At 22.8% G+C, this 15242-nt stretch overlaps 3 protein-coding genes across 6 annotated transcripts; 2 read left to right on the plus strand and 1 right to left on the minus strand.

The window, feature by feature from the left end:
• Nucleotides 1–1673: 1673 nt before the first annotated feature.
• LOC113548460 (mesoderm induction early response protein 1-like) lies at nt 1674–3328 on the minus strand. 3 transcript variants are annotated; one of them, XM_026949344.1, is made up of 3 exons: nt 3100–3327; nt 2045–2813; nt 1674–1955 (listed from the first exon to the last, which is right to left on the minus strand). In XM_026949344.1, the coding sequence occupies exon 2, from the start codon at nt 2792–2794 to the stop codon at nt 2048–2050; it is 747 nt and encodes a 248-aa protein (XP_026805145.1). In that variant the 5' UTR covers nt 2795–2813; nt 3100–3327; the 3' UTR covers nt 1674–1955; nt 2045–2047. The 3 variants fall into 3 exon arrangements, with proteins under 3 accessions (XP_026805145.1, XP_026805146.1, XP_026805144.1); XM_026949345.1 differs by having other exon boundaries at nt 1674–2813; nt 3036–3328; XM_026949343.1 differs by having other exon boundaries at nt 1674–2813.
• A 940-nt stretch (nt 3329–4268) lies between these two features.
• Nucleotides 4269–6228, plus strand: LOC113549099 (gamma-secretase subunit PEN-2). 2 transcript variants are annotated; one of them, XM_026950259.1, is made up of 2 exons: nt 4269–4329; nt 5621–6228. In XM_026950259.1, exons 1-2 carry the CDS (start codon nt 4326–4328, stop codon nt 6049–6051), a joined length of 435 nt encoding a protein of 144 aa, XP_026806060.1. In that variant the 5' UTR covers nt 4269–4325; the 3' UTR covers nt 6052–6228. The 2 variants fall into 2 exon arrangements, with proteins under 2 accessions (XP_026806060.1, XP_026806059.1); XM_026950258.1 differs by lacking the exon at nt 4269–4329 and adding an exon at nt 4537–4665.
• Nucleotides 6229–9261: 3033 nt separating this feature from the next.
• Nucleotides 9262–12052, plus strand: LOC113549341 (flavin-containing monooxygenase FMO GS-OX4-like). Its single transcript, XM_026950634.1, has 8 exons — nt 9262–9432; nt 9774–9975; nt 10037–10178; nt 10247–10368; nt 10452–10629; nt 10704–10854; nt 11230–11393; nt 11525–12052. The coding sequence occupies exons 1-8, from the start codon at nt 9423–9425 to the stop codon at nt 11882–11884; spliced, it is 1329 nt and encodes a 442-aa protein (XP_026806435.1). The 5' UTR covers nt 9262–9422; the 3' UTR covers nt 11885–12052.
• The last annotated feature ends 3190 nt before the right edge of the window (nt 12053–15242 follow it).

Consider the following 15242-nt stretch of genomic DNA (forward strand, 5'->3'; position numbering starts at 1 on the left):
TATTAATTATACTTGAGTTTGCTAAATTTAGATTCAGTTTATAAATTAATTACTAGAAATAATATGGTAATCCACAAATTTTAGATAAAAAGTAGTAAATACGTAAATACTTCAACTAAAATTTAATAACATAAAAACCAACTATTAAAAGAAAAACACTTTCCATCAAATGTTTTACATTTATAATCCGGTAGACTTTCCGGATGTTGAATGTTCGTACGTCATAAATGAGTTACTTTATGAAAACATATTTGTCGAATAAAAACTTAGGAGTTAAGGCTTAAAGTTATCATTACTCATTAGCATTGTAATTATTTTTAAGTTAAATAGGTATTTTTCATTTGATATGAAGCTATAAAATAACAAGTCAATTGAAATATAATACTGTAAAGTGTAAATTATAATTTAAAATGCTTAAAAAAAATGTTTTAATGGAAGTGGAATTAGAGATTAATAAGAGCGGTAAATGGAAAAAATTGAATAATTCAAAAAATATATTATTAATCATTATAATAAAATCTATTAAACAAAAATTATAAACTTTAAATGGATTAACATTAGTTTAAATCATACCTATATTAAAAAACAAAAGTATGTACTCTGTTATAAAATAATTCATAAAAAATATAAAAGAAATTGTACATTTTGCTTTACAAATTGTTGTTATTTAATTTACAAATATGTTACAATCATACTTTCTTTTTAGTTAAATAAAATTCATAATAAAAAAAAATACACATTACATAAGTATAATAGAAAAATTATAATATTCAAATTGACATAGGTAAAGAATTAGGAAATTAAGATAGGAATCCAGAAAGCACAATGGTCAAAAGCGTAATATTTAGTAAAATTATTTTTACATTTTGTTGGAATAATATCAGTCAACATAAGTTAAGTACCTAGTACTATTAAGTTAACATTATTTCTTCCTGTATAAATATGATTTCTATTATAACAAAAAATATTATACTAAATATATGGTATTTGATAATAAAATGCAGACGTCTTATAATAAATAATGTAAGTAGTATATTTTATTTTTTTAAACATACTACTTGTAAACTATACTTTCATAGTTACACAATCAAAGTTATTTATCTAATATTAATAGAAGAAGAATAATAATTTCCTAAAATCTATTTGTACAACAATATTAAATAAAGCTTAAACTATAAACTATAATAATGATGATGTTTAGAATTGTAAAACGCTCCACTAACAAAAAAAACTATTTTAATAAGAAAGCAAAGATACAAAAATAATATATTAAGGCAATAAATGTGAAGTGTATTTTTAAGAACTGGTAAAAATTAAATATAAAGTGAATTACTTCATCAGTAAAATGTTTAAAGTTAAGTATTTTTATAAATAAATTAAATGAATACACTATATATAAATATATTTTTTTTTTACATAGGTGTATACTATAATGTATATCTAAAGTAATTAATAAATAATATATTAAAATAATATTTAAGTATTTATCTTAAATTATAAATTAAAAACACTATTAATTATTGTGCTGTTTGTACAATAAAACTGGCATAAAATATATTATGTTCAGTAAATATGTGGTATATAAATAGTTACATTAACTATTATGATTTCTTAATAATTATGTAACAGAATAAATATTTTTTAATTTCTATTTTTATCAGTAGAAAATATTTTAACAGTTTTCTATTAGCTTATAATAATAATTACTAGATAATATACAATATCAGAATATAAATTATAGTTGTTAAACTATGTTGGATTTACCCTGTTAGGTATTAATTTTGCTTAAAATTGCCTTTAATATGCTATTTACTTAGATGTCTATAATACAGTAATCCTATTCAAAATAAAATATGGCATATTAACTTTAAAAGTTCAAATATTACTTAGTAATTTGGAAATTAATATATTAATAATACTTGATAGAAATGTAGTACATCTTCACTTTAAATAACCTAATCAACAAATAAAATTATAGTTAATAGTTAGAGGAACGTCTTATATATACTTAAATTTATTAACATTGAGTTAATTTTTAACAAACCCTTTAGTTATCCACTAGAGTGACGTGTACACCTGATGTTTCCATTCGTTGTAACCGTTTTGGATCACAGTAGATTAAACAATTACCAACTTGATTTGTCTTTTGATTTAGTACAGAGTTTTCTCCGTCTTCATAAAATGTAATGCCTGGTTGAAGAGCATATTTTTTCTTTTCTAGACGTTCTTTACTAGCAAATACATCATGCCTTTCTGTTTTTTTCCATAAATAATAAAAATGAACAAGTTCACCGACTGTTCTTGTAGTCACTCTATGCTGTTGAATCAGATAAAAGTTTTTATTAAAGCAACGAATGCCATTTTCAAAGTTTTTGCATTCTTCTTCTGACCAAACCATCATAGCTCTTCGGCCAAACATTTGATCATTTAATGAAACTCGACGTAATGCTTCTTCAGTATTAAATCCGCATTGCAAAAGTAAAAATAGTGCGTTTTCATCATCTCGTACATGCTTACCTTTGGGTAATATATTTGTACCATGAGAAATTTGATGAATATGATGAAGATAGTCAGCAATAACTGCATCAGTTGTGTTATGAGGATCCCAAAGAAGTTTATCAACATTTTGGTATGGTGGATCATCTCCATACTTGGACAGTCCATCAGGAATTTGTGCTTGATAATCACTACCTACCATGATAGTTTTTTTCTTCACTTCATCAAAATCACTGCCATCACTATCATCAGTAGGATCAGAATAATCAGGGCGATCATTTGTAACTCGCTTGGACATAATTCTAAGACTTTTAAATCTAAAAATTAAATATATTTATTAATTACTTACATTTTATTTAGTTTTAAATAGATTTAAAATGTAAAAAACAAAATAAATGTTAAGATTATTTAAAAAAATAAACGCCTACATTATTTTTAAACAAATATTTATTTATGTATTAAACAATTGATTCTAGAATATATACTTTATTATCAATAATAATACATAACTACAATTATCTTATTTTAAATATAATTACTATTTTTTTAAGAGAAAGCTTCTTTTTTTTTAAGTACATTCAATAACAGTTATTAAATTAGTACCTATCCTCTTAAAAATAATCAGGATTCTTATACCCAGACTGAAAATGAAATACAAATTTTCAATTAACAACTGAAAAAAAACTAAAATAATCTTAATCCGTGATATACGTCTTGAGAATCAAAATTCAAACGAATACAACTAAAAATTATAGTTAATTTAGAATTATTTAACTAATAACTATTGACAATTAATAGTCACTAACTCACAACTCTAAAGTATGATGAACTAATTGTTTATAAACAAATAAACAATACAATGCAATGTTACCAAATTTCTGATTTCTGATAAACATATGTTTTTAACTTTTATTTTGTTGCCGATTTATAATATTCTATCTATATCTATACTTATAGATGATAATATTCTTTGTTGATACTATTTCATGGAATAGAATCTATGATAATATTATTAGTGTATTGCCAAAAAATGTCCCAAATTCAAAATCCAACTGACCGCCGAACGGCAAGCAAGCCCGCTTTCTGTAAAATATAATAAATATTTTGCATTTAAATATTTAATAGCTGTAATTTAATTATTATTTGTAATAGAACACTTAAAGACGTATTACATAAATTATAAGGTAATAAACTAATTAAGTAATAAATAATAATTATTAAGTACCTAAGTGCTTGATACTTGACAAAGATTATAAATACATAACTATGATATAAGAACGATCTCTACATCGTGGCTGTGAGTCATTAATCTAATATAAATATAAATAAATAACTTATTATTAGGTCAATGCACACACACGTCTTCTATATTATAATATTAATATGTATAGACAATAGGCAATATAATGAAAAATAATACGTTTTACAATATCTGTGGACTGCGGGATAATGGTATAAGAGTATAAGACATAAGTAACACATTTAATCATAGACGATAGACGCCCTAAATTATTTAATATATTTTTTAAGTATCTAATGTCTATAAAATAAACATTTACAGTACAAAACCAAACAAAATAGGCTGATAAGGTTTATGTACTTAATATATTGATAACATGACAACTGTATGCGATCATGATTGATAAAATAAAGATACATACTCACTAGGACTAGATAGTAATATAGTATTTTGTAGAATTTACTTATTTTATTCTAATTTAATTAAAATTAAAATTATCTAAAATAAAATTAATTTTTACATCTCTAGTCTATACTCTCTATATATGTATTAATATATTTCGTAATAACATTAATTATCATTATAAATAATGGGTAAGAATAACTTGTTTTTATTCAAGTATATATTCGTACAGTAAATGAAATAATTACCAGCAATACAAATACCAATATATGTACATATATATATACATACCTAAATATTTGTTATTATTACTTTTTACTGAAAATTAATTTTTCTATATAAGATAAATACATTTTAATGAGTGTTCCAATGTATTCTGTTTTTTGCTTACAATAATATTATGAATAGTATATTAATAAGTAGTAGTTGTGCCTATCTACATTTCTTAGTAAAATGTCTTAGTAAATATAAACAATTTTTGGTATTTTCAGTTTCAGTTATTTGTGCTCAACTTTTTATTCAAATGAGTGATTATCAATTTATTTATTAATCTTCATTATACATTATACACCTCTTACAATTTTATATCATTAATATTTATCATGATTACTTATATACTATAATATTGTACAGATTCTTTCATTTAATATATTCATTAAAGATAGAACTTAATGTCCCCCTAAATCGATATCTTCCAGAAATTAAAGTACTATCTTTTAAAATTGTCAATTTTTCAGTAGTAAAAACAATTTAAATATGGCTCTGAAGACTTAATTATAATACAATATAATACATGTTTCATTGTTTCTATATATTTACTCATCAACAATAATATTTATTCTAATGAAATAATTTAGTAATAAACTGAGTTCAATCTACACTGTTCCGTGTTATGTTTCATTTATATAAAGTAACAAATTTTGTTAACTAGTTGAATTTAATAATATTCAACTATACTCTGCACCGTGTAGTAAGAACCTGGGTTTTGATGTTAATAGGACACTATACCTGTATGCGTTGTCTTCATTTTACTAACCCATAACATAGATAATGTAACACTCAGACTGTCTTACTCTGTTATTTTTAATACCAGAGTGAATTGACCTATTATTAATTTTAAAGGTAAACAACTTATCTAGGCCACTATGAAGTGTAAGGTTTTTTGATATTTTAATTTTAAAGCATTTTAAAATTGTAAATATAATACATATAAATGTAACAACTTCTTAATAACTAATTAAACTTGAAATATAAGATAAAAAATCATATTTTTTTGATATAACTTAAAAGAATTATAAAAGATAATAGGAAAAATCATATTTTATATTCTACCATCTTAAATACCTGACAGATATCTAGAAGAACAATGTATTAATTTGTTTAAAAATTAAATTAAGTTGTCAAATTTTATTTATTGTTTTTGTATTGCTTATAATTCCACATGTTGTAATGATAATCAATAACATCACAATTTAATTTTAGACGTGTCATCAAATCCAACAACTTCACAAGCAAATGAAACTGAAAATCAGTATCCAGAAGTAAGAATTCGTCAAAATCCACAAACCCATCATGTGCATGCTGGAGATCAAACTGAACATAGACCACCCCCAAATTGGAGAACAAGTATAAAAATGGATGAAAAGCTAACTATCTGTCGTATATATTATATTGCAGGATTTTTCTTGTTGCCATTTTTTTGGTTGGTAAATTTTGTATGGCATTATAATGATGCTTACTTAGCTGAACCATTTGAAGAACAGCCACAATTTAGGCGCTATGTTCTGAGATCAGGTATTGGCTTCATTTTTTGGTCTGTGTTACTTATTGGTTGGGTATTTTACTTTCAAACACAAAGGAATTATTATAACTGGGACTATCTAACCTTTAATTTCCCTACTGGATCTGCTTAAATTGATCGAGGAATTAACCTGTTCTCTATTACTTAAGTATTTTATTTTTTTATGTAATATTTAATAACTATTAATGTAAAAAAAATAAATAATATTAATATGATTTTTATAACAACAAATATTATTAATTTTTAATTCCATACCTACCAAAATGTTGGATCAAATATTATTATTGTATATATTTGATAATTTATGTCTTGATCAAAATAAAATTTAAAAAATTTAATTCAATATAAACAACTTTGTTCTTATTTCTTCAGTCAATTTTATTTTCACCTATTTAAGTAAAATTAATTTTAAAGTTTTATGTGTCTTGTATGTGTAGTTTTTATATTGACCAAAAGACTAATGTTTATTGTTAATTAAAAACTGTCTTCATAATGAACTTCTATTAAATAAAATATTTTTTAGAACCATTATTAAATTAGAATCAAATGTATGCACTCATGTTGTTATGGAATTCTATTTAACAAATCTCTTTATAGTGAAATTTTTTTTGTAACTCATGGAGACTATTTAACTATTATAATATGTTAGTATGAAAATTTCATTGTATATTAAAATTTGTATTTTTATAGAAAAACTAATCAAACTTACATTGTGTAATTAAAGATGTAAGTTATATTTTTATGACAGATTTAATTACTTCAATGTTTGATGAAAACGTGTAATGTGATTTAATTATTAATTGAAAAATTGTGTATTTACTGATCAACTATTAAATATTACTCTTAACAATGTTCATTTTAAAGTTTTTCATGTTATTTATATAATACTAGTAGTTATATAACTCCATTAAAATGAAATAATGAACAAATATGAAATGAATACCTCGCTTTATTTATTAATATAGCTATAGTACATGGAATATATTTTAATATAATTTAAGCTATATTCTGGTTTTCCTAAAAACAATTTCTGAAATTTTTTAATTTTTGAGTCTTTAAGCAGTAACCAATGATAACCCTTTGTATAAACACAAACATATTAAATTTGTGTAAGCAAAAATAAAATTCATTTGTGAGCCATCACAATAAAGCCATCCCATGGCAATTTATAGGTATTTGTATTTTATACAAAGTTATAGAAACTTTCGAGTCTTAAAAAATATTTGCATGCAAAATTGACAATAATTTGACTACCATTAGTAGTTTCCAAGTCTATTAAGTCACATCCAAATACAAATTTATATATATAATAATAGTTTATTTACTTTTAACTTAATATTGATCTGTAGTTTATCTACTCTTAGCTTATTTTTACATAGTTAACATCTGAATGGTTTAAGATGAAGATACAATTGATTATAATATAGAATATTAAAAAACATTAAACTATTAGTATAGTATAGATATAGTATAGATCTATGGAAATCTAACAGTGAATACGGGATGACCCTATTTATTATTAATAAATGATAATTATTAAGTCCAATGTCCAATTGAATATGTTACTTAAAACTCATTAAAGTTATTTTGTATTATTATTGTACATTTGAATTATTATTTTACAAACTATAATATAGTGTTTAGATATTAAACTAGGTATAAAATAATATTATTAAACTTCATTAACAAATTATCAATTGCCAAAACTGATTACAAAAATAATACTACGCAATATTATACCTATAGTAAATTGTAATATAAAGTCCAATTATTTTATAATCTTCCAATTCAAAACAGTTATGTAAGTACTTAATTTAAATGTTAAATGATCTATATTTGCTGTTTGGATATTCCAGTAGTGATATCAGTTTTCTATCATGTCTTCATGCTAACCTAATAATTATAATATTATCATATAAGTTTATTTACAAAAGTTATTCAACTAATTTAAACAAACTAAAAAATAAATATAATAATCTATATTAACAATGATTTTAACAAATCAAAAAAATATGATTAACTACGTTATTACTTATATTGTTATTACATTTAGTAATAGCCAACAAAGCTTTAACAATTAAATACATTAAATTTTCAACTAGCTCATAATATTTTAAATGTAAAACATAATATGGTGATTATTTAAATAATGTTTTACTTGAAATTTAAAAATTTACTTCATTTTTAAAATTGTTTAAAATGTTAAAATAATTCATAATATATCAAATACGTAATACATTGTTCAATTTAATCAATTTTATTTTAAATTTGTGTAGCAAAAAATCTATTTCATTTTATTCAACCTTAATTATAAAATTATTTAAAATTAAAAGTTTTATTGTACAAATTAACATAGTATTAAGACATTTCCTATATACCAATTGTTGCATATTATATATAATAATATGAAAATATTATCATAATGATATTATTAAATATATATTAATATTATTAATATAATTTATGATGCACTTTGATTAATGATTATTAACTGAAGTGTTGATGACTATTTATTGTTCTTGATTTTCAACCATATTTTTTAAAATTAAGAAATTTTAAGATTACATTAAATAAATAATTTAATAAATATGTCATTTATGAAAAATTATATTTAATTTTTTTACAGTTAAATCACATGTATTAAATATTTAAATGTTTGGGTCTTGAATATTAAAATTACTAGTTTAATTCATTTAAAATTGTAGTCTATAAATAAAAATGAATGCTTTCTAAAACAAATAATACAGAATATTTTTGAGATTTAAATTGTAGGTAAAATAACAATTGAATTATTGTTAAATATCTTTAATCAGAACTTAACATTTTATTTAGGTCAAAAGTGATTTGTTTTGAGATTATTTTAATCAGAATAAGTTGAATAACTAGAAAATCCAATTTTTAGAAAATAATTATCTAATGGGTAATATATCATTAATATATTATTTTGTGCATAATAATATTTATGAAGTTTATCAATAAATACCAACAATTATTTTATTTATTATATTACATCATTAACTCATTATAATTTATAAGGTACATTGTAACAATGTTCTTAATTTTATTTTAATGATTTTATTATATTGTTGAATGTAGACATGAGTACTTATAATATGTTATCTAAAATCATGTATATTGTATCATTAACACATTATAACCCATAGAATATATTGTAACAATGTATTTAAATGTATTTTAACAATAATTATATTATATTATAATATGTAGACATGAGTACGTATAATAGATGATCAATGGTCAAGTAATTTATCACGTGGTCATTAATAATCAATCTGATTAAATGGAAACACTAATGTAATAAAAGCTGATAGGTAAAATAAAAGTAGTGGGGCATACAGTTTCCTATAAAACTGTAAAGTTTTAAAAGATTGAAACACTCAAATTAGATATTGTTGTACCTGTTGAACAATTGTGTTTTGAAAATCAGTTTTTACATTGTAATCTGTGCTTATACTTGAAACAATGCGTCTTGGTGAGTAATTTATTATTTTTATATATATTTATATTGTTAAGTACAATAATAATGTAAATATTTTTAATGTTTCCAAATAATAACAATCTGTCGTAATACATGTTACAGATGTATATTTATATTTTTTTATGAAGTATTAAAAATAATTTGTGATATTCTTTATATTTATAATTTAGTAAAATCAAATATAATTAATATTACAAATATGATTAATTGAACAATGATTTTAGATTGTTCTAGTAGGTATAAACTATGCAAATTTCATTTACAATCCATAAAAAATTATTAATTTTTTTTTGTACCTTAGTTAATTAACATTTCTGTTAAATTTAATTTTAAAGAAAATAAAAAATCAGTGGCGATCGTTGGCTGTGGTGCAGCTGGATTAGCAGCTCTTAAACACTTTACAGCAGAAGGATCTCCATTTACATGTGTATCTTATGAACAGACTGATAACGTTGGTGGCACTTGGGTATATACTGACAGAGTAGGCAAGGATAAATATGGCTTACCAGTTCATTCGAGCATGTACAAAAGTTTAAGGTACATGATTGGTATTTATCAAAAGTATTCATATTTTTAATAAAAATGATTTTGTTTTTAGGACAAATTTGCCTAAAGAAATTATGGAACTTCAGGGATTTCCACATAAAGGTCCTGAAGATAAATCATATGTGGCCGCCAATGAAATGTTAAAATATTTGGAAGACTATGCAGACCATTTTAACTTAAGGAAACATATCAAGGTAATAACTAATAATATTAATTGATAGATTTATAACATATTATTACTTATATACTATTTATATTATAGTTCCATCACCACGTAAAAGAAATTAGTCCTTTAGCGGGAGATCGTTGGCGTGTGACTGTAATTGATTTGCAAGAAAATATTGTGGAAACATTGGAATTTGATGGAGTTGTTATTTGTATCGGGTAATTTACTTATATATATATATTTTTTTTTTAATTATTTTTACTATTAAAATTTTTTTAAATTAACTTTTTTTATGTTACAGTAATTACAGTAATCCTGCAATTCCCGAGGTTCCTGGAATAGAGAAATTTTGCGGAATGAAAATTCATAGCCATGATTATAGAGATTCTTCAGTATTTAAGGACAAAAGTACTGTGGTAATTGGTTGTGGTCCCTCAGGATTAGATATATCATTTGACATTGCAAAAGTAGCAAAAAAAGTAATAGCAATAGATACATTTTTATTTTTTTATTTCATTCCAAGTATTAATAAAGATAATAAAATATATTTTAGGTTTACTTGAGTCATCACAATCAGCGTGTTAAAAACATGAAGTTTCCATCAAATATGGTTCAGAAAATTGATATAAAAGAAGTAGTAGAAAATGGAATAGTTTTCCAAGATGGATCTTATGAACAAGTTGATTCAATTTTATATTGTACAGGTAAGCAAATTCTTCTTATAAATTATATAATTAATATTACAATTTATAAAAAAATAATTAAAAATGTTAGCTATTAAAATTAATTTTAATTATTTTGTTTTAGAAAAATAAAGAAATTGGCCTACTATGGCTATAAAGAAATCTTATGGCCTATTTTGGCACATATCATCAAAATGTTCATGTTACTATACTGGGTTTTCTTCATTTGAATGACCTTTCAAAGGTCTAGAACTAATAAGATATTTTTTTTAGTTATTTAATTTTTATTTCTAATCTTAAATTCAACTTAAGTCTTAAATTAATTTATACATAGTATTTTACTTTAAAATTTGTATTTTCACATAATTTATTTATAATTTATTTAACTTTGAGCAGGATACAACTATAAGTACCCATTTCTGAGCCCAGAATGCGGTATTCGTGTAGAAAACAATCATGTAGAGCCACTTTTTAAGCACATATTGAACATTGAACACCCTACAATGTACTTTATTGGAATTCCAACCAACACCGCTGGTTTCTGTATGATTGATTTACAGGTAATTGTTCAATTAATACAAACTAAAAATACCACTAAATTCCAATAATTGTGAATCTTATTAAATAAAATAAAAATATGTTTTAATATGTTAAATACTTTGGTTTACCATTAACTGAATTTTATTTATAGGTACAATTTGCCAAAACGTTTTTAGAGGGGCGAGCAAAATTACCTAGTAAAGAAGAAATGATTGAGGATACACGACTAGATGTAGAGTCAAGATTAGCAAGTGGATTACGACCTAAAGAATTACACATGATGGGTCGTAGATCAAAGGATTATTATGATTCATTGGCATCTTTATCGGGACTGGAATCGGTGTCACCTGTTGTTCTACAAATCTACTTTGATGGGATTGATAGATTTATGTGTGATTTCTCACACTTTAGAGAAGACAAATACAAATTATTGGATAAAGATCATTATATGGTTAAATTTCCAAATGAAGAAGAACCAGTAATGAGGAGACAAGAGATTGTTTTAGATTAAGTTTTTGTTTATAGATTATTATTTAGTTATGAAAACATTCATAGTCTATAATATGAATGCATAATATAGCAATATAAATGTTATTAAACTATTTATTTAAGTTAAGTAGTTTTATATTAAATAATCGAACTGATTTGTATTAAATTTAATTTGTATTTGATATTTTGTACTAGTTATATTTTTGTTATTATTTTTAATTATAATTAATTTTTTTTACAAGTAAAACTATGCTGTTTTTAATACTAGGGTATCCTAATAACATTTATTAGAAGTATTTTATGTTGAGTATTATGATTATCTCTAAAGATTCCAGCCTATCATTATACAAAAAAAAATATCATCTTAAAACTTATTTTAAAAACATAGAACAAATTATAAGTTATAACACAAAAACTTAGCCAAATGAAAAAAATCCACAAATCTAATGTTTCTGAAATTATTTTATGAAAAAATATTTATCTTTGAATAATTTTAAATATACGTACTAATATACAAAGCATATTATACATTCATGTATTTAGATTATCACACAACTTCAATTAAATAGTATTTTTGAAAGGGAGAGATTATAAATTGCTTAATATTTTTGTAAAGATATTTAACGGCATTAGATAAATGTAAATTATAATAACATTTATAGGTAGCACAATGGCCTTTTCCTGCGGAATTTAATTATTTAAAAAAGTTATAATCAACTCTCATACAAATAATGACCCCAGTTATAGTAAAAAGAGTAGAATTATTATTTATTTTCCTTTAATTAATGTAATTTTATAAGTTAATATGGAAAAATACAGTGATGTTTTTGTATACCTACATATTTTATAGTTACCTATTGGCTATTGGATATTGACAAAACATAGATACCAAAAATATATTTAATTAGGATAAGCCACGTCTTACTATAAATTATTTTAATTATAATATTATTATATTTTTTTAATAATACCATTATGTAATAAATCGACGACCGATATGGGGTGATCGATGAACCATTTAACAAAAAACACTTATAATGAATATATTTTAAATAATCTTAAGTCATTACAAAACATCATTTTTGAAAAAAAAATATAATTTTTTATCGTTTAATGTTTTAAGTTTTTGCCGTTTTAAATGACAACATAGATTTATAATTTCATTTTTCTAACCATATTATTCTGAGTATTTCGACCAATCAAATTCAAATTTTGGAAAAGTAATTTATTAATTATAAATATTTAAAATACAACGGAGTAGTTGACCAACATTTTACGGGATATCCCTATAAAACTCAACTCCGCTCATCAAAAGTTTGAATATTTATAACTCATAAATTATACTCGTTCAAAATATCAATATGCGTAATCTGCAGTGTATCATAGTACTATTAAAAGTATTCTATTTTGGAATAATGAATTAAAAATATATGTTATTATTAAAAAAAAAAAATAAAAATGATAATGATAAAAAAAATAGTAAAGAATATATTTTTAACGACTTAAAATTATGCATTTAAAATATATTTACACATATTAATAGTTTTTTAAATAAAAAATGTTTTACATTATATGGATCACTAGGTATATATACTATATTATATAGTAAATACTTTAGTTATACTCAATACATAATATGTTACTATTATAAATAAGGTAATATCGTAATGATGTACCTATATTGTACCTAAATAAAACTACCTAAGTGTATTCAAATAGTAATGCTTTGAAGGCTCGTGTGTAAAAGTATACTATTACCAGTCTATTGGCGGAAATTTGGTTGAATTTTTAGGGGGCTTATAATAATCCGATGCAAAATAAATAATAATATTTTGAATAAAGTTTCGATTTTTGGGTTCTATTGAAATTTATGGTAGGGAGGTAAGCCCCCCCCTAGCATATGACAAAGTAATATACTATACTATATAGCATATTAAGTAGCCTTTAACAAACTACCACCAAGTCATAAAGTCATTAAAGTTTATAAATTAATTTCTTAATAATACATGTTTCATATACAATACTGTACCTACTGATTTTTTTTTTATTCAAGTGGAAAAAACGACAAAAATATTTTAAAAATTTAAAAAATTAACTTTTATTTTTTTATGTGAGAATAAAGTAATTACATATTTTTTTTAATTATCTCAAACTCTAATAATCTATAACTCACTAAATGAAACCTTTTAAGTCCAGCAGTCATAAACTCATTGAATAGGATATAAATCACTTATCACATATTCACATTTATATTTCAATTTCTATAGTTTCAGTAAATAAGTATGTAACTAAAATATTTTGTATACGAGTGTCCAGTAAGAATTTACTCATTCTGGGTAAATATGTAGTAGGGTAATATTGACAGGATAAAAATTGTTGTTTTTTACAATTTTTCTAGAAACTAAAAATATATTATAAATCATTAGAATAATAAAAATAAAATGACATTTATTTTTAACAACGATATATTAATTTAAAATTGTTTGCCTTATAACGGCTAATATTAATAGATAATTACAAATTAAATCTATTGGGATTCTGTCTAACTGATCACATGATAATATTCAATTTGATAATAACAAGGAGTTTATTCTTAGGTCAATGGATAAGTTGTAACAGTAACCATATTTAAAAGAAAAACTCAGTTAGCAACTACTGCTAACGACTATCATAAATTATGGATAATAATATTCCTTTCTCCGATTAATAATGACACAGTAAATTTACTATTAATAGGTCAATGGTATGGTATTATATGTATAACAATAACGCACCTGGCACCTATTTATACATTATAATAATTAAAACATTTTATATTATTAATAAATATTAAATTATAATTCCATAGGTTTTAGGTACTATAGTTAGTATACCTATACAATCTAAGAGTTTAGCATCATTGTTTATAAATACCTACCTACTACTACTAATATCAATGATAAGTATATCAACAGTATAGATTCTATAGTATGTTCTAGACGAAATGTTTGCTAAAAGGCAAATTGAAAAGGTCAATTAGTTTATCCGTAGAACGTACCTAGTATAAAACATTATAATTTTCATTTAACATCATCAATATAATAAACAATTAAAAATATATGTTCACTTAATTACCTATGTCCTATTACTCCTATTGTCTTAAAGTAATCATTATCATTAAAAATGCAAATGGGTAAAAGCAATAATATTTAGTGATAATTTATTTTATTATTTAATAGGTACTATTTTCAATTGCTTGAAATAACTTAATAAATCTCTTAGTTGTTGCCAGCCTCCATGCGCCTGAATACGTAATATGATGTAATTATTGCATTAAAAAAGATGAATAGGCGGTATACCTACACATAGTATGTTTAGTCTATCACAATGACATTACATGT

The sequence above is a fragment of the Rhopalosiphum maidis genome, chromosome 1 (genome assembly GCF_003676215.2).
Source record: "Rhopalosiphum maidis isolate BTI-1 chromosome 1, ASM367621v3, whole genome shotgun sequence".
NCBI lineage: Eukaryota > Metazoa > Arthropoda > Insecta > Hemiptera > Aphididae > Rhopalosiphum > Rhopalosiphum maidis.

What these genes read in the sequence shown, in the direction of transcription:
- LOC113548460 (XM_026949345.1), bottom strand. Translation starts at nt 2,794, where the DNA reads ATGTCCAAGCGAGTTACAAATGATCGCCCTGATTATTCTGATCCTACT.
- LOC113549099 (XM_026950258.1), top strand. Translation starts at nt 4,539, where the DNA reads ATGAATAGTATATTAATAAGTAGTAGTTGTGCCTATCTACATTTCTTA. An exon ending in TCAACTTTTTATTCAAATGA is followed by an intron (nt 4,666 to 5,620) that starts GTGATTATCAAT and finishes ATTTAATTTTAG; the next exon opens with ACGTGTCATCAAATCCAACA.
- LOC113549341 (XM_026950634.1), top strand. An exon ending in ACTTAAGGAAACATATCAAG is followed by an intron (nt 10,179 to 10,246) that starts GTAATAACTAAT and finishes TTTATATTATAG; the next exon opens with TTCCATCACCACGTAAAAGA. An exon ending in TTCAATTTTATATTGTACAG is followed by an intron (nt 10,855 to 11,229) that starts GTAAGCAAATTC and finishes AACTTTGAGCAG; the next exon opens with GATACAACTATAAGTACCCA.